Source organism: Ichthyophthirius multifiliis, assembly GCF_000220395.1.
Source record: "Ichthyophthirius multifiliis unplaced genomic scaffold scaff_1120509251140, whole genome shotgun sequence".
NCBI classification, from domain to species: Eukaryota; Ciliophora; class Oligohymenophorea; order Hymenostomatida; genus Ichthyophthirius; species Ichthyophthirius multifiliis.
In genome coordinates, this window is record NW_004086166.1 from 63,168 (window position 1) to 83,869 (window position 20,702).

Consider the following 20,702-nt stretch of genomic DNA (forward strand, 5'->3'; position numbering starts at 1 on the left):
TTTTTCTTATTAATATTTTATTTAATATATTCTAAAAATTAAAAATACACTTTTATATTATTTATATTAATAATTTTTTATTTTTATTTTACTAATATTTTTAATTTTATTTTTATTAAATAAATAATTTATAATTCTATTGTAAAATTAAGAACATAATAACGAAAAATTAATTAAAAAAATAAAAAATTATATTTTTAACATTTTGTATTATCTAAAAAAAAACTAAAATATTATTTCAAATAAAAAAATTATAATTATAATCATAAATAACAAAGATAATAATATGTAACTAATTTATTATAAATTAAAATACAAATAATATATTAATTTTTATTTATTAACATAACTTAATAATGTTGAATAATAAAGAAATATATAAATAAAATTAAAAAATCAATTAAAAACAATAATAAACAATAAATTAAAAACACTAAAAAAAAAAAAAAAAAGTTTCAACAAAAAACAACTCTAGTATTAAAAAAAAAAGAATCAACTTATAATATTAATTAAAAAAAATTTAAAAAATAGAATAACTAGCAAAGAAAAAAGACATTTAACAAATAATAAACTTAAAAATAATAAAAAAAGCACAAAAACATAAAAAAATAACATGTAATATTAATAATAAAGAGAAGAAACAAATGAAAATCTAAGAAAATTGAAATAAATAAGAGGCGCTGATCATAAATCAAATCAAAATTTCTACTAATTATCATAATCACCTGATTATAATTCTTCAAATTTATTTGCCTGCCCATAAGGTATGGGTATGTCATAATATATAGGTTCAAGTTCTTTAAGACATGCTTCATTATATACTACATTTTCTAAAGCAGAGAGGTTCCCATAAAATAAAATATCAGAAGCTTAAGCTTCTTAAAATATAAACTTGCCTCCTACAATAACGAAAAAAACTTGCACATTTGGATTTGGGACGAAATATTTATATCCGTAAAATGTACTCAAAAATGCAAGAGATTATCCTTCTCCAAATCATTATTAAAGAATAAAAACATAAGTAAATACAAAAATGGGAAAAACTTTTGGAATACCTTATAAGTTCTATAATAAAACTTATATACCTAAAAATAATCTTCAGACAGTTGAATTTGCTAGAGAATTACCTGGTGTTGGGTAATATGAAGTTATTTAAGGGCCAGGAAAAGATAAACTTAAATATTCTTTATATGGAAAAATAAAAGAAAGAACTTAGTAAGAAAATTAGCCTGCTAGTAATCATTATAATCCTCTTTTTAAATTAGAAGAAAATCTGAGGTTTTCGTAAATATCATTTGGGAAAGGGGATAAATATGACTTTACAAAATGTAGTTAAAGATATAATCCAGGCCCAGGAACTTATACTTTAAAGAGTCATTTTGATAAATATAATCTAATGAAAAAAAGTTAAAATCAAAATATTAAAAGAACAGCTTTTATATGAATTTTATATATGAAGAAATATATAAATATATATACAAATATATATATATATATATATTAATATAATTATTTTTTTATTTTTTTTATAATTTGACAATAATAATTTTTTTGATATAATTAGTTTTTTTTATAATTTACTTAATTGATAATATATAATTTTAATTTTTTTATTTTATATTTTAATAAGCAAAAAATTATTTTAATAAATAAATATTTTATTTTAAATTTTTTATTATTTTCATTTTTCTCGTTATTTATCTATTTTTTTTTAAAAAAAATATAATTTTTTTTTTATTTATTTTTATATAAAACATTTTTTTTATTTTTTAATTTATATAATTAATTTAATGTGGCTCTATTAATTTTTATTTTTATTTATATTTTTAAATTTTTTTTTTTTTTTTTTGAATATAAAAATAATATAAAAAAAAGATATAAAATAATTATTAAATATATAAATAATAATAACATATAAATAATAAAGATAATATATAAATAAATAAATATATATAATAAATTCAACAAGAAATAAAAATGGTAAAAAATATAAATTACACTCATATTATACTCTAAAAATAAAAAGCCTAAAGAAGTTACTGACATTAAAAAATTTATGAAGCTTTGGTAAAATAACAAAGAAGCTTAAAATACTGGAACTAAGAAAGGTTAATAATATATCATATTTTTTTTTTACTAAAAAATTATTTAATTTTTTTGTTAAAAAAAAATAAAATAGTTGTTTATATTAAGTATGGAAAAAAAATTACAAAATTTAAACTTAGAGGCAAAAAATACTTATATACCTTCAAAACAGGTGATTAAAAAATTGTAAAGGGTATTAAGGATGCCATTCCAACATGTATTTTATTTAATTAATTATATTCGTATTAATTTTTGCTTGTTTTATATAGAATTCTAAAAAGTTGAAATTAAAGGAAGCAAAAGCAATAGAAAAACTGCTAAAAAAAAATGAATAGGATTTATTTTTATTTAAAAAAAAAATAGATAAATGAAATTAAATATTTTATATATAAATATATTAAAATTATATATATTTATTTATTTTCTTTATTTCATTAAACATTATTGTTTTTTATTTAAATTTTTATAAATCATTTTTGTTATATATTTATTATAAATACAACTCTTTTTTTTTTTAGAACAAAATAAAATAAAAATAAATATTTTTTAATAAAAGTCTTATATATGTATAAGATTATATTTTTTTTTATTTTATTTCTTTTAATTAAATCAAATTAAATATTTCAAATATTTATTTCATTTATTAATACTATTAAATTAATATGTACTATTATTTTATATATTAATATAATTTTTTATATTCTCTTCTTCTTAAAAAGACTCTCTAATACTTCCTTCGAATTTAATATCTTCGAAATATTCCTAATCATTATTATCTTTAATATTCGAACTTTAAATTATCTATTCTTTTAATTTATTATCATTTGCCATTTCATAAAAAGTTCCATTCCATAAAGTTGTAAAATCTCTTCTATAATAAGACATAAATGCGATAAACAGTCCTATAGAGGTATAATTAAAGGCTGAAAAAGGAAAAGTATGTGCATTAAAGGTAGTTTAAATCATATACATGAAAGCTCCAAATGCATATCCAATACAGGCAGAATATAGGTAAACTCTAGTATTAACATCTCTCCTGTGTTTATCAAATCTATAGCATAAATTTATAAAGACTCCCGGAAAAGCAACATCCGTAACAGCTAACCAGGCACATTATTTAAATAAAATAGAAGTATTTAAAGTTTTTAATTAAAATAAAGCCGGCGAATTATATTTATTGATTATTATAGTATCATAGCTTTAACTATTTGTGTAATGAAATATTGCACCCGCTGTACAATCTGATGCAATACAAATAAATAGGAATAAATAAGCACTTCTCATTTATTTAAATTTAAATAATTTCATTAAAGAACCGATTATTAGAATTGAAATTAAATCGTTTACAAACCATGGTTTATGATAAAATTAGACAAGAAGTGATAAACTAGCCATTAAAGCAATACTTACTAAATCCATAATTTAAAAGTCATAAATTTTAAATGAAAAAATACTCTTATTTAAAAAATCAGATTTAATTTAATATTAAATTTCGTTCAAATAATAAATACTCAAAACACTATAAATAAAGAATCCTATATAGGATAAAATCATTATATAAACTTAAGATTAAAGCCAATTATTTACTATTAAGACTAAAAAAACAAAAAGTGAATAGAAAAAAGCGTGATAGTATTGTAGTATAATACCTTCAGAAAATCTATTTATTTTTAACAATTAAGGCTTTGAATATTGGGCTAAAATCAATACTAAAGTCGAAAGAAATATAATTAAAATTGTCAAAGACCAATCATATTTTACTGGACGGTATTTTTCGTCACAGACAAGAAAATAATTCATTTTTATTTCGTCGTAATCTTAAAAAAAAAAAATTATTTAAACAAATGTCCAATAATTTTCATTTTTAGAAGGTTTTTGACAGTTTTCGTTTAAATTAAGGGTTAGTTATGAATTTTTGGCGATTTTCTGTGGAAATTATTATATTATTTACGGTTTTAGTTCTGTAGTATATTTAGTACTTATTTCTATTTTTGTTAAGAAAATATCATTTTATAATTCAGTATTTTTTATCAGAATATTTGTTTAGTATTAATGGTTTGAATTATGTATATGATAGTATAAATTAGGGCTTTAACAACAAAAATGATGCCATGTACTTTTATCAAATTATGAATCTAAAATTCCTTATTTGTATATTATTTGGCTTTAGTTATTAGCTATATATTCAATTTAAATGTTTGAATTTACTTTTTGGGAGTATGTATAATGGATTATTAATGTTATTAAAAATAAAATAACAAAGTATGTATTAGGATTTTTTATGAACATTTTTTTTCTTTTTATTTTTCTTTATTATTTTCTTTTTTGTTCTTTTTTCTTTTATAAGTTATTATTATTTAGTAAAAGTAAATATTTTGTAATTTATTATAAAATAATTAAATTTATTTAAATTCTTTAAGTATTTTTGGTTTGTTTACTTTTATTTTTTTATATTTCTTTAAAACTAAAATTTTAAAAATTAAATCTATGATTAATTTGAAATTTAATTTATAAATGAGTTTAAAATAATATATATGATAAACAAAAATTAAAAAATATATATTATAAAATAAAAAAAAATAAGTTTAAAATAAACATTAGTACATTTGATATTTTTTATATAAAAAAAAGAATAATTATTTTTATCGATTAAAAATAATTGTAATTAAAAAATATCATATTATGAAAATTTTTACATAATAATTATTGAATATTTATATTGTTATGTTATTATTATAAAATTCAAATTTATATATTAATTTAAGTATAATAAATTAATTAAATATTTTTACTCAATCATTTTTTTGTTAATAAGAATTTTAAAAAATAGATTTAAATATTATATATAAAAATTTAAAATATTAAATAAAACTAATTCAAATAAAAATATTGAAAAATATAAAAAAAAAAAATTTATGATAATAATTTAATTTCATAAAAAAAATAAAAATAAAAGTAATAAAATATATATATATATTTATATATATTTATATATATATATATAATATTTTATTTATTTTTATATGTTTTTAATTATAAATTTATCAAATTTTTTAAATATTTTTTTATATATTTTTTTTTATTTTAATAATAAATTAAAAATTTACAATAAAATTAATTTCATTTATTATTTCTATTATTTTATAAATTAAAATTATATAAATTCTTGCTATAATCATAATTATAAAGGAAGTTTTATTAATAATTTTTTTAATCTCTATTAATATAATAATTTTGATTATTTTATTTATTAGCAAAACTATTAATTTCATATATTTTTTAATTTTCATTTATATTATTAAAATTTTTTCTATAATTTTCAATATTTTGTTCTTCATTTTTTAAATTTTTTGTTTCTTAATTATTACATATATCTATTTTTGCAGCTGAAAATTTATTTTGGAACATCCAATTTACAAAAAAATACATTATAAAGCAAGAATTTTTCAGCCCTTCGTCTGTTAAACTAATAAAATTTAATTTCGATTAATTTTAAAGGCTTTATTTATAATATGAAGGAAAAATTTCTGTAATAAAGATATTTGATAATTAAAATATATAAATTCCACTATTAACTTCACAAAATTCAGAATTAAAACTTAATTCTTATATAATTTTATTAGAATTTGAAAAAAATTAATTTTACTCATAAATTTCTTCTTATTATTAATTATTATTTTTATAAATATCTTTATTCAAATTGTAATCTTAATTTTTTTCTTATTTTTCTTACTTTTCTATTTTCTATTGTATTTTTATTTTTTGTTTACATTTTACTTACTTATTGATTTTTTAATTTTATTTTTTATTTTAAAATTCTTTCGTTTAATTTTTTATTGGACTTTAACAATAATCCCATCCATATAAATTTAAGGTTTTTTGAAATAAGATTAAGAAAATAATTATTTCTTGTAAAATTTAAGGATCAATTAACAAAGAAATTTAAATTATAAAAATACTTATTATATTGTTTATATTTGTTATTTACAAATCGTTTTTTTAATCATCGATTCCAGTAATATTTTAATCATTTATGTATTATAGAATATTTAGATTATTTTTTAATTTTTATTTTTATTAAAAATATCTGCTTTTTAATAATATATTTATTATTTTTAAAATATTATCATGTATTACTTTAAAATCTTACTAAAATTTAAAATATTAATTAGGAAAAAATCTCTAAATATTAAGAATTTCTTAATCTTGGAAAGACTTAAGAATTTTTTTTTTTTTTAAATAAATAAATTTTAAAATAATTATAATAAAAGAAGAATATAAAAAAAGAAAAGAAAATTATTGATATAAAATAAAATATTTAATATATATACTATTTTATTTTTTTACTGTTAGATTTATTATTAATAATAAAATAAAAAAAAATTATGTTAATTACTTAATTTTCATTCAATTTTACATTTTTAATTTTCTAAAAAAAAAAAAAATCTAGTTTAATAATTTTTTATTTTAATGATTTCGTTCATATTTTTCTTTATCAAGTTATTTGTTTTTAACTTAACTTTTTTTTTAAAAAAAAATTGTTTATTTAATTCTTATATTTTTCAATAATTTATATCTTTTATTTTAATACTCTTTAGGAAGAAAGCCATTATGTTTTTATTTCAAATGCGTATATAATGCAGGGTAACTTAAATAAGATTTCCCACAATTGCATTAATATTATCTTTCGTTAAATATATTGTTTTTTCTTTATAATTATTATATTTTTTTTATTTATATTGCTTTTTTTTTTTCATATTAAAATTTTCACAGTCCATTTTTTTTATATTCAAATTATCAATATATTAATTTTAAAAATATAATTTATTTTATATTTTATTTGATAAAAATATATTTTATTTTTAAATGTATAAAGTTAGTATATATTTTTTTTTTATTCTTTTTTTTTTAAAAATATAAATTTAAATAAATTTTTTTTTTTTTTTATTAATAAAATATAAATAAAAAATAAATAAAAAACAATTTTATAATATTTTTTCTTTTAAATATTACTATAGAATTAAATATCAATTTATTTTGTACTAAAATGTAAAAATATTTTGTATAGTTAACATTTATTATTTAATTTAATTTATTGTTATCAATATTTTCTCTAAATTCATATAAATTAAATCAAACTAATAGATTTTTATGAAAATAAATTTTAAGAAATTATTATTTTAAATAAATATTAATAAAATATGTAATCATTTTTATTTTATTAAAATATGTATTATTTTAAATTATTTTAATAAATAAATATTATTAATTTTCCATATAATTCAAACGTATATATTATAACAAAATCTTAAATGATTAATATATTTGAATTGTTAATAAATAAAAATTTAATATTTAAATTTTCATTTTATTTTTCTCAATAAATATAATTTAAAATTATAACAATTTTTTTGTTTTTTTTTAAATAAAATAAAAAAAATGTAAAAAAGCTATTTTTTAAATAAATTATCTATATACATATATGAGCAAATAAAAAAAATATATTAATAATGTTTTTTTTGATTATTAAATATAAGAATAAAAAAATTACAAATTTCTAAAAAAAATAAAAAAAAAATAAAAAAATAAATAAATAAAATAATATAGTAAATAATAATAAAAATATACGAATATATTAAATATATACAAAAAAAATATAAAAAAGTTCAATTAAAGATATTATAAGAAATGAGCTCAATTCCTTCCCCACTAAAATAAATTTAAGAAAATATAAATACACAAGAACCAAAACTTATTTAAAATACTTTGAAAAGTAGCAATTCATTAGAAAATAATCCTATATAATCTAAAAGTTAAACAGATATTAAATCTGAGGAAATTAATTAACCCAATAACATATCAAAAGAAAGAAAATTCAAAATACAATCTAAGCCTGAAATAATTATTAATTCATAAATATAGCCATTACCTCCAGAAATATATAAAATAGTTACCAGAATTCAAGATGATTTGGATAAATAAAAAGAAACAAACAAGCATTTATATGAAGAAATGTTAGAACTATAACAGAATTCCTAATTTTCATTTGATGTCAATACACCTAATAATAGTCTAAAATAATAGTCTTCTAAATATAGCACAAAAATACCTAAATAGTAATAAACAACTAATAAAAATAGCACTTTTTTTACACAATTATAGCAAGAGAATTCACAATATATTTAAAAAATGTAATTTTTACAAAAAGAAAACGAAACTCTAGTAAAAGAAAATAACCTATTGAGGGAAAAAAACTAAGTATATATATAAAGAGTATAATAACTAGAAAATGATAAATCAGACATAGAATTAAAAGTTTAATTTTTCCAATAATAGGCTATAAATAATATGAATTTTATAAGTAATTTAAGCAATAATAGTGGACTTCATTTAAAAAAAAAAATCTAATATATGGATATTTCAAATGAATTTGCAACACCATTATCTAATTCAAATAAAAAAAAAAATTTCATGTCTTCACCAAATACAGCTGAATAGAAATTCTTCTTAAATAGTTCGTCTAATAAAAAATCAAATGCTGATAATTCAATAACTTCTTCATATTCTTTAGATAAAAATATTATTAAAAAAGTATATATAAAAATATATAATTAATAAAAATAATTAATTATATAAACATATAATTATATAAATATATAAATATATAAATATATAAATATATATATATATATATTTATTTTTTTTTTTTTCAAAATAAATAAAAGCTTTGTTTAATTATGTGTGTTGAAAGCCATGAAAAACTAATTTCTGTAGCATAAAAATATGAAAAATGCATTTAAACAGTATTTTTTTATAAAAAAAAAAATATTGTTTTACAATAATTTTATTTTATTTTATATTCTAATAATTTAAAGATTCCAAAATTAGAATAATTTATTTAATAAGTTTGCAATATTGTTATGCCATTAGGAAATTACAATAAATCTCCTTAGGTTATGTAAACTATACTTTAAATTTTGAATGTATGGAAAGAAGAAAGAATTAATAAAGATAATTAAAATGACATTATTAAAAATATTTAAAATACAAATAATAATAAAGAAATTAATAATTAGTTTGAAGGTTTTTCAACAAATAATTATTTAAATAATAATTAGTATTAAAACTAAAATAAATAGTTTAAAGATTATTAAAATGTAAATATATAAAATTTTAAGAAATTACATATATTATTATTATTATTATTATCATATTATTATTATTATTATTATATGTATATGTATATGTATATGTATATGTATATATTTAATATAATTTATTTAGTTTTACGAATAATGTACTTAAATTTTTGAATTAAATTCTAATAATAATCCTATTTAAAAATTATTTTAATTTAGAGCTATATATGAAGAAAACTATATTTTTATAAAGGTATTTTTTTTATAATTATTTATTTTACTATTAATATAATTTTAGAATATTAAGAAAATATTAGAATTAGATCCACATTTAAAAAATGATAATGCTTTTAAATAGATAATGGAAAAAATTAATAGTCTTTAATTATATAAAAAGTTTGTTTAAAATTTGTAAAAATTAACTGGTATTTATGATATAAATAAGCTTTTTATTCATTTTGAAATGTAAAACAATTTTTTTAGATTTTTTATTTTTTAAAAAAAGTATACTTAAGAATTTCAAATAATGATTTTATATTAAATATAAAAATATAATTTAATCTAAAAAAAATTTTGCAATAATAATTTATATCTAATAATCTTATTTTCATTAATTTATAAATCAATTTAATATTAAAAAAAAATTAATTTATTTTTTATTTATTTTAACATTTAAAATGAAAAATAATAATAATTTTATATTTTTTTTTAAATTGCAAATAATTTATATTTTATCATATTTAATTTAATATTTAATATATCTAATCATATGATCTTTACTAATTAATTTTTATTTTTAGTTTTAGTATATTTTTTATATTTATTGTTATTATATAAAAACAAAATTATAAATTTATTTTTTATATTATTTTCATTAATTTAAAAAAAAAAATTAGAAATATAATAAAAATATAAAAAATTATTCCAGTAAATAATACTCAAATTTTTAGATATTACTTTTTAATCAAATAAGCAATTTAAAAATATATAATTAATTATAATATGTAAAAATGAATATATAAAAAATTATTCAGATAATAATAAAAACTAAAAATAATTTAATATTTAATATAAAAAATTAATTAATATATTTAGGTATTATAATAAAATATTTGAATTTAAAATTATTATATTTAATAAATTAAAGAATTTTTAAATTATTTAAAATACTATTTATATAAATAAATAAAGCAAATGCGTTTTTATTTATAACAAATATCTTTATATAATTAAAAAAAATAGCCAAAAGTAAAAATATACTAGTATAACTGATTCTGAATTAGATAATAAAAATATGTATTTAGTTTTTTAGTAAAGAAAATATTTAATTAGTTTAATATAATTTTGAATAATTAAATAAATTATAATAAAATGTTTTAATTATTAAAATATATTATTGAAAAAAATAAGTTATATCATAGTTTTATTGATATAAAAATATTTTTATATAAATATTAATTTATTATAAATAATTTATGAATTAATTTATATAATTATAATAAACATTAATATAATAAGCATTTTTTTTTATTATAATAGTTATCATATTTAATTATATTTATATCTTCAATAATTAGTTTTTATAATATTTAATTACATTAAATATTAAAATTTTCAATTCAAAACAAATATTAAATATAATAAGTTATCTATCGACTAAAAATGTTAATAATTAGAATTATATAATAAGAAAAATATGTTTACCAAAAATTTTGAAATTTATTAAATCGGTTATTCGAAAGGTTTTATAAAAAAAAAAAACATTAAAATAAAATCTTTAATAATAAATAAAACCTAATAAAAGACAATTAATTATTTTTATTATAATATTCGTATAAATAGCTATTAAAATTAAATAATAAAAATTATAATAAATAATAGACATATGCTACTTATAATATTTGAATTAATTTTAAAGAATTAAAAGAGAATATTTGACATGTATTGATTAGATACTTGAAGGGAAAAATTTTAAATTTGTAGTGAGTTGATTTTTTTACTGGCAAATTTAAAATTTTTTTTTTTTTGATAAATTTATAAAGGAAGAGTAGTTTATAATTAAAAAAGTTTATTAAAAAATACAAAAATATAAAAATTTGACAATTGAGTAATTTATTATTGGTATATAATTTATATAAATAAAATGTGAATAATTAAAATGATTTACAAGTATATTTTTATGAAAAATTTAATTTTGTTGATTAATAATTTATATATGTTTAAAATATTTTTAATTAAAAATATTTAATAAATTCATCTTTAATATTAAATTGAAAAAAATAATAGCGCCAAATCGAATCAAGAAATTATTTTGTAAATGCTTAATTAAGAGTTATACTTAAATTTGTTAAAGTTATTTGTTTATAAATAATGCTCTTATTAAAATAAAATGCAAAAATACATATAACAAAATTAAAATAGAGTAAATAGTATAAACATAAATCAATTATGTTTTTTAAAAAATTTGTATTAAAATAAACAAATTTAAGGAAAAAAAAAGAGATATATTTGATTAATATATTAAAATATATATTTAAATAAATATTATTATACATAAATAATATTTTAAATATAAATGAATTTTTAGTATTGTATATAAATAAATATTATATTTAATATAATAAAAGTAAAACATTATTATTTATTATTAACACATAAAAAAAATATAATTATTAGTAAATTTTATATAAATATATTAAATATAAAAATCATTCAAATTATAAATAATTTATTATATCTTATGAATATGTAGTTAAATTATTTATTTTCTCAAAATTTTACCAAGGACAAAAGAGACTATCATTAAAAGACGTAATTTAAGATATTTAATCATTATTAGTATTTAATTTTTTATTGTTATTTATAAATTCTTTATTTTGATTAAACAAATCTAATTTAATATATGATTTCCCAGAATAATTTTCTTATTTTTAATTAGTTATTTGTTTGTTTTAATTATTAATATTTTATTTATTTATTTCAACTTAAAAATTATCACAAATTTTTTTAATTTTTAAAATTTTCATTTTAAAAAATTATTTAATTTAAAATAAAATCACTATTTTTTTTTTTTAGTATTAATTTTTACTAATTATCTTATTTTTTTATTAATTCATTTATATTACTTAAAATTTAATGTTATTTTTGGATTTTATCTTCTATTTATTCATTATTAGCTAAATTAATGTTTGTTTATTGTACTTTTTTTTAATTAAGTATTTAACGCAATAAATTTTGTTATTTTTCAATTAAAAAAATAGGTTCTTTTATTAAATTTTAAATTTCTTCTTTTTTTTATTAAAATTAATTTTTTTCTTCAGATACATCTAAAGAAGATTTTTTTAGTAAATATTTGTTTAGTTTTTTCTTTTTTCTAATTTTTCTAACCTATTTGTTTTATAATTGTTTGCTGTTTCTTATATTTATATTTAACTTTATTCTTTTTCTCGATTTTTTTCTGTTTAAGTAATACTTATTTTTCTTGAAATTTAGCGAGAAACAAAATTTCGGTTACTAATTTATTGTGTTTTTACAAAACAGATCTAAGGCTCTTCTTCTTTATTTTATTTATCAATAATTGATTTGGATGCTTGAGAGTTTATAAAGTTTATTTTTCGTGTTTTATCTTAAAAATTAATATTTTATTAGAAAGTGTTTATTTCTGGATTTTATTTTTATTTTAATTTATCGAAAAATGTAAATCTTAGTGTATTTTTTGTTTTTTTACATTTAATAATTAATTTTTTGTTTTTATATTTTAGATAAAATCATATTTAAATCTTAGTTTCTAGGTATTTCTTTATATTTTATTATTTTATTTAGTTTTTGTTCGGTTTAAGTATTATTTATTTTATTAAAAATCATAGTTTTATAATAATTATCTTTCCTTCCAATATTATTTTTGCTAGTGAGTTTTTATTTTATTTTTTAAATTATTTTTGATTTATTATATTAATTTATTTTTATATTATAGAAAAAATATATTACTGATTATTAAAAGAAATATAGTTAAAAGATAAACAAAATGAATTAAAAAATTAAAACAATTTTATCTTTTATTTATGTTATTGATTTTAAAAATATAATTATTGAATATTTTTTTTATATCTATTTTAATATTTAGGTTTAATGTATATATTAAAATTTTTTTATACATTTATTAAAAAAAGAAATAGTTTTTTATTTTTAGTTATAAATTAAAAATTATATTTTAATATATATATTAAAAAAAAAAGAATAATTAGAGTTTTTTTATTTATTTTCAATAATACTTATTAATTATATTTATTATTATTTTATTTATTTATTTATTTATTTTGAAAAAAAATTATTTCAATTGACATTTTTAGCTAAGTTTTCTTCCATAATAATTAATGTTATTATTAATCTTAAATATTTATCTATTTCGTCTTCCGTAAAAAAATCTAAAACATCTCTATATTTATTTTATCCATATTTTTTTTCTAATTCATCTAATTCATTATATTTATTTAACTATTTTAATATTTTTTATTTTTATTTTTTTTTAAACAAAAAATATAAACAAAATACTTCAAGTTTCATTTTGTTATATGCTTTTTTAAATTTTTCTTCTCCCAAAGATTATTCAATTTTAAGAATAAGTTCCTTTTTATTTTTTATTATTTTTTTATTTTAAAAAAAAATACTTCTAAAGCACTATAACCAGAAACTAAAACATTTATAGATTATTCTTCATCTTGGTCAATCTATTTATTATAAATATTTTATTAATTTATATTATTATCATTTTAATTATTTTCTAATTCATTTGTATCATCGTCTCTTTCTTGTAAATCTTCTTAAGACTCACATGCCGTGGTGGCTTATTTATCATTTAAGTTATTCTATAAATTAGTTTTATTTTTTTAAATTATCTCTATATCCGAAAAACGAAAGACGTTATTATTATTTGTAAATTTTTAATTTAATTATAAATTATCTGCAGCATCCTATGCACCTGAAACCTAAATTAATATTTATATTTTAATATTTATATATCTTTATTTTATTTTTATTACTAAATGTTACAAATCTTTAATGAAATCGTCATAATTATTTACTTTACAATCTAATATAAAAGAAGATGTATTGTCATATTCATTTTTTTAATTAATTATATCTTTATTATTATTATCTAATAATTCTTCTCCTGGAAATTCTAATTTAGATTCATCTTATTCTATATGTTCACTAATAGTTAATAATTTTTTTTTATTTATTTATTATTAATCATTATCAGAAATGTTTTCCTAAAGTAAGATTTTACTATTATTTTCTATATTTTTGTCAGGATTTAAATTGTTTGTATTTTATTAGCCCTTGTATTCTTAATTCTAATCATCTATTTTTTATACTGAAGACTTTTTTTTTCCTTCATATATTTCTACTACCCATTCATTATTATTATTATTTTTTTAATTATTTGGAAGCAACCATTTCTTTTTTTCTTTCTTTTAATTATCTTGACTTTATGCTTATTAATTATTTTAATTTTGATTTTCTTAGTTTTTTTCTTATTAATCGGATTAAATATTTTCATCTTTTATATCATTTACTGAATGAAATTATTTAATTTACCATTTCTTAAATTTATAAATATATATAAATATATATATATATATATATATATATATATATATATATATATTTATATAATACTTTTCTTTCTCTATCACTTATAATTTTTTATCTTTGTTCTATAATCTATTTTTATTTTTCATCCCATTATTGTTATTTTTCAAGTTCTTTTTATTTTTATTTTTCTTCTTTTTCTTTTTTTTCTTATTATACTTTTATTCTTGACATTTTGATTTCTTCTAATTTTTATATTTTAGCTTTTTGTTATTCTTCTTTTCTTTATTATAGTATTATTTTTTCATTTTAATTATCTTTTGAAGTTTTTCTATTATCTCCAATTTTTTTTCTTATTTTTAAATAAAATTTGGCTATTATTATTTTTAAATAGCTTTTCCTCTAAAATTTGGATTTCCGAATACTCCTGCACCTCCAATTTAAACATCATCTTTTTTATTTGAAAAAGGTGGTTTTGTATTTTATTATGATGTTTAGTTTACTTATTATTATTATTAAAATTAAGGTTTTTATCTTTATTTTAATCTAAATACAAAAGATTTTTTAATTCTTTTTCTCTTTGTTAAATTTATTTATCTATTTCTTATATATATTTATCTTTTTTAAGTTTTTCTTTAATTTCTTTTTCTTTTTATAGAATATCAAGTGCTTATTTTTCATTTTGTGGTTTTTTTATATTATTTTGCTATTATATTTAATTTTTTTATTATTTATATATATTAATATGATTTGTAACAGGATTTATATTTTATTATTATTATTATTATTATTATTATTATTATTATTATTATTATTATTATTATTAAGATATAGATGGTTAATTATTATGTTTTTATTGATTATTTTAATTTTTATTTTATTAATTTTATAATTTTAATTATTCCAATATATGAGGTGGACATGGTTATTCATTATTTATAACTCGAAATTCTCCTGGTATAAATTTAGAATCTACTTACTTTACATATAAATTAATTTATATATATTTTTTTTAATATATACTTTATTATGTAAAATCGTATGAGAAAATTCTATTTATCTGACAGCTTCTGTTAAAAATTTTTTAACTCTTTCATTTATTGTTTGTATTTTTAAAATTTCTGTAATTGTTGGTCTTCTTTATGGATCAACTTATAAAAGTTAAGAAATTAAATTTTTTGTTTCTTTTGAAAATGATAAAGGTATAGGTGGATATTACCCTTTAACTATTTTTAAAGCTAAAAAATGTAATGATTCTGCATTAAAAGGTGGCCTTAAAGCACATAATTCATATAAAATAACCCCTAAAGACCATATATCAGTTTTAAATGAATAAGGTTTACTTTCAATTATTTCTGGTGATAAATAATAAGGAGTTCCAACCATTGTTTTTGCTTTATCTATTGTTTTAGTTAAAACTCTTGCTATACCAAAATCTCCTAATTTAATTAAATTATTTTTTGTTAAGAAAATATTTTATCCTTTTAAATCTCTATGTATAATTTTTCTATTTTGTTTATATATATAAATAAATATTCTTTTAAAAAAATAAAAGTTTTTTACCTATCATGTACATGCTTTAATGCTAAACATATTTATGTAAACCAGTCTATAATTTAATTTTCATTTAAATATTTTCCTTTTGATTCTTTTATTATTTTACCTATATCTCCTCCTATATATATTATTTATATATATTTTTTTATTTAATTTGTTTTAAAAAAGAACCATCCGCATATTCCATAATTATACATAATTTGCCTTTTTTAGTTGTATATACTTCTTTAAATTTGACTATATTAGGATGATTTAATGCTTATAATATTTTTGCCTCTTTTTATGTCTCTTTTTTTTCTTCTTGACTCATATTTTTTGTATCCATTTGCTTTTGGACTAATAATTCATGGGTTTGTAAATCTTCTACTAAGTATGCTTTTCCAAATGCTCCTTCGCCTAAAAGCTTTATTCTTTTATAAAGCTCGTATTCAGCGGCTTGATGTGATGGATTATTTTCATTCATATCGTTTGTTTTTATATTAATTTTTTTTTTTTTGATTATTTGTATTATTTTTTTATTGTTAATTTATTTTTATTTTGCAAATGAACTTTTTTATTTTAAATTTTTTTTTTAGATATATATAATTTTTTTTTAAAATATATATATATATTAAAAAAAAAAGGTAAAAAAATAAATAAAATTAAATTTCATAAAATAATTTTTTTATCATAATATTTCATAGTACAGAAATAATTAATATATGGAAATATTATGTATCAATTTTTTTTTAATTTTAATTAGCTTCATTATTACTTCTAAAAATAAAAATATTTGGATTAAAAACATTACTTTTTTTTACACAATAGACACTAAAAAACTAATAATTATCACTTTAAATATACTCTAAGTTTTATAAAACTTTTTTATTATTTTCAAAGTCATTTATTTTATGTAGATTAAAATGTATATTCATTTCATCATTTTTATATATAGTGCAAATAAAAATGTAGAATTCCTTTTAATTTTTACATATTAGAATACATTCCTATTATTTTATATTAATCTATTTTTTTAAGAAAAGTATTTCTTTATTATTAATTCCTTATGAAATATTTTTTTCAGTAAAGAAATTATATGTAAGTATATTATGAAAGCTTAGTTAAATATCTTTAAAAAAAAAATGATAAATTTAACAACAATAAGGATTTTTAAAACAATACATAATTTTTATATTACCGAAAAATTAAAATTAATAATGACTTTATATATTCTATTAATAATCCCAAATAATAATTTCGTTCTAATAAATATTATAAATAATAACCTCACTTGTATTTTAAACAGAAACAATTTAAATTTCATTTATTAATTCATCTATATCTTATCTTAATATATATTATTAAGTATGCTTATCTAAATTAAATATATGTAAATATAGCAAAATATAATAAGATTCTTCACATTAATTTTTCATATAAAAAATATTTTTTATAATTATTATATCTTTTTAACTTTATTCTAATATATATAATTCGTATTTTAAACAACTTTAAATTATCTCTTTTAAATTCAATATATCCCCATTATTATTTTAAGTGTATAAATAAGTGTTATATTAATTATTGCTTTTGGTTTGTTTCGAAAAAAGATTTACTAAAATTAAACATATAGCCCCATCTTTTTAGGAAATGCATTAAAATGCGATTTTGTCGTTTTAGAGAGAAATTACATTAGATATAAAATCGTAATTTATTAAATTTATTGTGTTTTTTTCGAGTATATTTTAATCTTGGATGTTATGTACTTCGTATTGTATTTAGCTTTTTGATTTATTGATTAGACATATTTAATCTTTACTTTCTAATGATAGTATAAAGTCTATTTATTCGAGTTCAGATGTTGTTATATATATTTCTTTTTATTCTATTTATACCATAATATATATTATTTTTTTATTTTATATTTTAATTTATAAAGTATTTTTTTGATAAGCATATATTTTTTAAAAAAATATATAAAATATTCAAAACGATATTAAAATTTAAACAAATTTAATATATATATATATAAGGAAAACTAAATTAAAAATAAAAAAATAAAAATATGAAATTTAATTTAAAAATTATATACCATATAGTTTAAAATATAGAAAAAAAATATATATATTAATAATATAAACAAATTAAATCAAGATAAATATTAATAATTAAATAAAAGAAAATAATTTTTTTTATATTAATATAAAAATATATTAAAAAAAATAAATATATATTAATATTTATATTATATAATATATATATTTAATTCATTTATATTTATATATATATGTTTATATTATTTTTTATATAATTTTTTTTTTATTTTTATATTATTTTATCTTATTTTTTTTTTTATTTAAAATTTTTTTTTAAAAAAAATAATTATAAATATCTATATCTTGGCTATTAATATTTTTATCTTCTAATTTTTTTTTTTTTTATTTTTTTTTTAATTCATAAATATTTTTAAAATTAAACATACTTTTTATATAATTTATTATTAATAAATGTTTTATATCTATAAAATTTTTTATTTATTTTTACAAAAATTATATTTATATATTTCTAATAATTTTTTTAATTAATTTATTATTATTAAACAAATATAAACTAAAGTTAAATTTATATTTAATCTTAAAAAAAATGAAATCGAAAGTAAAATCTAATAAATTAACAAATATTATAAATAAAAACAAATATTTATATAATTAAGTAAACTAATCCTTTAATGGATGAGAACTTGACTGCAAAGTAAAAACGAGAACAAGATTAACGAACAATATATATATCTAATTTAAATATTTCAGCATAAAAATAAGAAATAATAGACTAATTTAAATAAATAGGAAAAATAGAAAATATTTGGATTTAGGAAAAAAAGAATTATAAAAAACTAAATGTGCATATATAATATTTTCTTAAAAAGAAGAAGCTGAAACATCATTATAATATGATGGAATTATTTTTTAGAATTATGTTTTAAGGGTAGATAGAGCTTTAGAACAAATAGTAAGTAAAAAATAAAAATAAATATATTTTTTTTTTATTTTATTTTTTTTTTAAAAAAATAAAGAATGATTATTCAAGAACTGCTCTAATTTAAAAATTTAATGAAGAGGCAAAAGAAGAAGATTTTAGAGAGTTTTTTGAAGATTGTGGGATTATTTTATAAATAAAAATTTTAAAAAATACTAATAACTTTGTAGGAGATGGAATGGCTTATTTATTTTTCAAAGAAAAAAAAGGATTGGAAAATGCACTTTTAAAAAATGGAAAAAATTTTTTGGGAAAAAAAATTAGAATTTAAAGGGCTGAGGAAGAATTTTAGACTTAAAAATAAGGAGAAATTAATAATAAAGGAGATGATAAAATTATAAAAAAAAAAAAGAAAAGAAATCATGATATAATTCCTCTTAAAAAGTTTAATAGTTTAGCTAAAATAAATTTTAACTAAAATGAAAACGATGTAAAAAATTTCTATTTTCTATTTTTAATATTTTTTATTTTAGATTTTCGAATTCAAAAATGAACTTGCTATTGCGCCAAGAATTATTAGAAAAAAAATAAAAAAACTTAAAAGAAAAGTAATTATCATTAATTTTTAAAATAAAAATATATGTATTTAATTTTTTATTTTGTTTTTTTTTTTATAAAAAGGGTTTTTCTGAAAATTAATAATTCGTGAAAATTCAAAAATTAAAGAAAAGTAAAAAAGAAAGTAATGATAGAAACATTTTCAATAACAAATTTAGTTTGTAAGCTAGAAAAGTAACTTTTTTATTTAATTTCCTAAAAAAATAAATAAAATTAAACATAATATAGGAAAAAAGAGAAAAAAGGTCTATATTAAATAAAAAAAAGGGAAAAATAGAAATAAAGAAATGATAAAAAAGGCATTAATATAAATATTAAGTAAACATTTATAAATATAATATAAAAAAAATTAAATTAAATAATTAATAAAATTAATAATAGACACAAAAATAAAAAAAGTAATTTAAATTAAATAAAACAAATAATTTATGTTTATATATGATAATAATAATAGCAGTTTTTCACATTAATCTCTAAAAAAATAAAACAACAATAATAGACATTTTTTTTCAATGATCTTTTTTAGATTTTTTATAATTTTTGGTATATTACTTTCTCAACTCATTATCTTTTCTTTAAACTTATTCATAAAATTCTTTAATTCTTTAAGCTTCTTAAATTTTTCCTTATAAAAGTAACTATTTATCCTATCTAAAATTATGATCACTTTATAATTAACTTTTTAAGATTTTATTCATATAAGGTTTTTATTTTTAGAAATGCCAGTAATTAATATCATCGAAATTCAAAAAACCT

General features: G+C 14.6%; 3 protein-coding genes across 3 annotated transcripts, besides 48 other annotated features; 2 read left to right on the forward strand and 1 right to left on the reverse strand. All coding sequences in view use genetic code 6, as the record gives it.

Annotated features, from left to right (window-relative positions):
* Nucleotides 1-50: 50 nt before the first annotated feature.
* Nucleotides 51-113: a microsatellite.
* Nucleotides 58-119: a microsatellite.
* Nucleotides 76-141: a microsatellite.
* A 414-nt stretch (nt 142-555) lies between these two features.
* On the forward strand, nt 556-1,589 carry IMG5_147740 (hypothetical protein; the record flags this gene model as incomplete). The annotated part of the gene is made up of 2 exons (XM_004031033.1): nt 556-1,215; nt 1,565-1,589. The coding sequence occupies exons 1-2, from the start codon at nt 614-616 to the stop codon at nt 1,587-1,589; spliced, it is 627 nt and encodes a 208-aa protein (XP_004031081.1). The 5' UTR covers nt 556-613.
* Nucleotides 557-586: a microsatellite.
* Nucleotides 1,460-1,498: a microsatellite.
* Nucleotides 1,462-1,501: a microsatellite.
* Nucleotides 1,590-1,725: 136 nt separating the features above from the next.
* Nucleotides 1,726-1,782: a microsatellite.
* Nucleotides 1,783-1,850: 68 nt separating this feature from the next.
* Nucleotides 1,851-1,961: a microsatellite.
* Nucleotides 1,876-1,961: a microsatellite.
* Nucleotides 1,891-1,961: a microsatellite.
* Nucleotides 1,896-1,947: a microsatellite.
* Nucleotides 1,896-1,959: a microsatellite.
* Nucleotides 1,962-2,448: 487 nt separating the features above from the next.
* Nucleotides 2,449-2,498: a microsatellite.
* A 1,875-nt stretch (nt 2,499-4,373) lies between these two features.
* Nucleotides 4,374-4,427: a microsatellite.
* Nucleotides 4,428-4,605: 178 nt separating this feature from the next.
* Nucleotides 4,606-4,668: a microsatellite.
* Nucleotides 4,669-4,915: 247 nt separating this feature from the next.
* Nucleotides 4,916-4,956: a microsatellite.
* Nucleotides 4,957-5,048: 92 nt separating this feature from the next.
* Nucleotides 5,049-5,093: a microsatellite.
* Nucleotides 5,049-5,110: a microsatellite.
* A 24-nt stretch (nt 5,111-5,134) lies between these two features.
* Nucleotides 5,135-5,164: a microsatellite.
* A 1,775-nt stretch (nt 5,165-6,939) lies between these two features.
* Nucleotides 6,940-7,026: a microsatellite.
* Nucleotides 7,027-7,034: 8 nt separating this feature from the next.
* Nucleotides 7,035-7,065: a microsatellite.
* A 210-nt stretch (nt 7,066-7,275) lies between these two features.
* Nucleotides 7,276-7,333: a microsatellite.
* Nucleotides 7,334-7,644: 311 nt separating this feature from the next.
* Nucleotides 7,645-7,689: a microsatellite.
* Nucleotides 7,672-7,712: a microsatellite.
* A 968-nt stretch (nt 7,713-8,680) lies between these two features.
* Nucleotides 8,681-8,776: a microsatellite.
* Nucleotides 8,731-8,779: a microsatellite.
* A 493-nt stretch (nt 8,780-9,272) lies between these two features.
* Nucleotides 9,273-9,317: a microsatellite.
* Nucleotides 9,274-9,317: a microsatellite.
* Nucleotides 9,277-9,319: a microsatellite.
* Nucleotides 9,315-9,349: a microsatellite.
* A 595-nt stretch (nt 9,350-9,944) lies between these two features.
* Nucleotides 9,945-9,990: a microsatellite.
* A 42-nt stretch (nt 9,991-10,032) lies between these two features.
* Nucleotides 10,033-10,124: a microsatellite.
* Nucleotides 10,125-11,747: 1,623 nt separating this feature from the next.
* Nucleotides 11,748-11,796: a microsatellite.
* Nucleotides 11,797-12,488: 692 nt separating this feature from the next.
* Nucleotides 12,489-12,541: a microsatellite.
* Nucleotides 12,542-13,136: 595 nt separating this feature from the next.
* Nucleotides 13,137-13,195: a microsatellite.
* Nucleotides 13,143-13,195: a microsatellite.
* Nucleotides 13,196-13,495: 300 nt separating this feature from the next.
* Nucleotides 13,496-13,540: a microsatellite.
* Nucleotides 13,496-13,541: a microsatellite.
* Nucleotides 13,542-13,556: 15 nt separating this feature from the next.
* IMG5_147750 (protein kinase domain protein) lies at nt 13,557-16,836 on the reverse strand (the record flags this gene model as incomplete). Its single annotated transcript, XM_004031034.1, has 8 exons — nt 13,557-13,718; nt 13,776-13,850; nt 13,892-13,951; nt 14,306-14,435; nt 14,823-14,827; nt 15,840-16,323; nt 16,380-16,491; nt 16,545-16,836. The coding sequence occupies 8 exons, from the start codon at nt 16,834-16,836 to the stop codon at nt 13,557-13,559; spliced, it is 1,320 nt and encodes a 439-aa protein (XP_004031082.1).
* Nucleotides 14,215-14,241: a microsatellite.
* Nucleotides 14,836-14,899: a microsatellite.
* Nucleotides 14,950-15,022: a microsatellite.
* Nucleotides 15,582-15,642: a microsatellite.
* Nucleotides 16,837-16,934: 98 nt separating the features above from the next.
* Nucleotides 16,935-16,979: a microsatellite.
* Nucleotides 16,938-16,977: a microsatellite.
* A 1,566-nt stretch (nt 16,980-18,545) lies between the features above and the next one.
* Nucleotides 18,546-18,577: a microsatellite.
* Nucleotides 18,574-18,615: a microsatellite.
* Nucleotides 18,616-18,632: 17 nt separating this feature from the next.
* Nucleotides 18,633-18,724: a microsatellite.
* Nucleotides 18,643-18,710: a microsatellite.
* Nucleotides 18,725-19,071: 347 nt separating the features above from the next.
* Nucleotides 19,072-20,213, forward strand: IMG5_147760 (RNA binding protein, putative; the record flags this gene model as incomplete). The annotated part of the gene is made up of 5 exons (XM_004031035.1): nt 19,072-19,365; nt 19,426-19,818; nt 19,862-19,936; nt 20,010-20,120; nt 20,175-20,213. Coding segments are annotated over 5 exons (912 nt in total), but the record flags the coding sequence as incomplete, so codon positions are not given.
* Nucleotides 20,214-20,702: the final 489 nt, after the last annotated feature.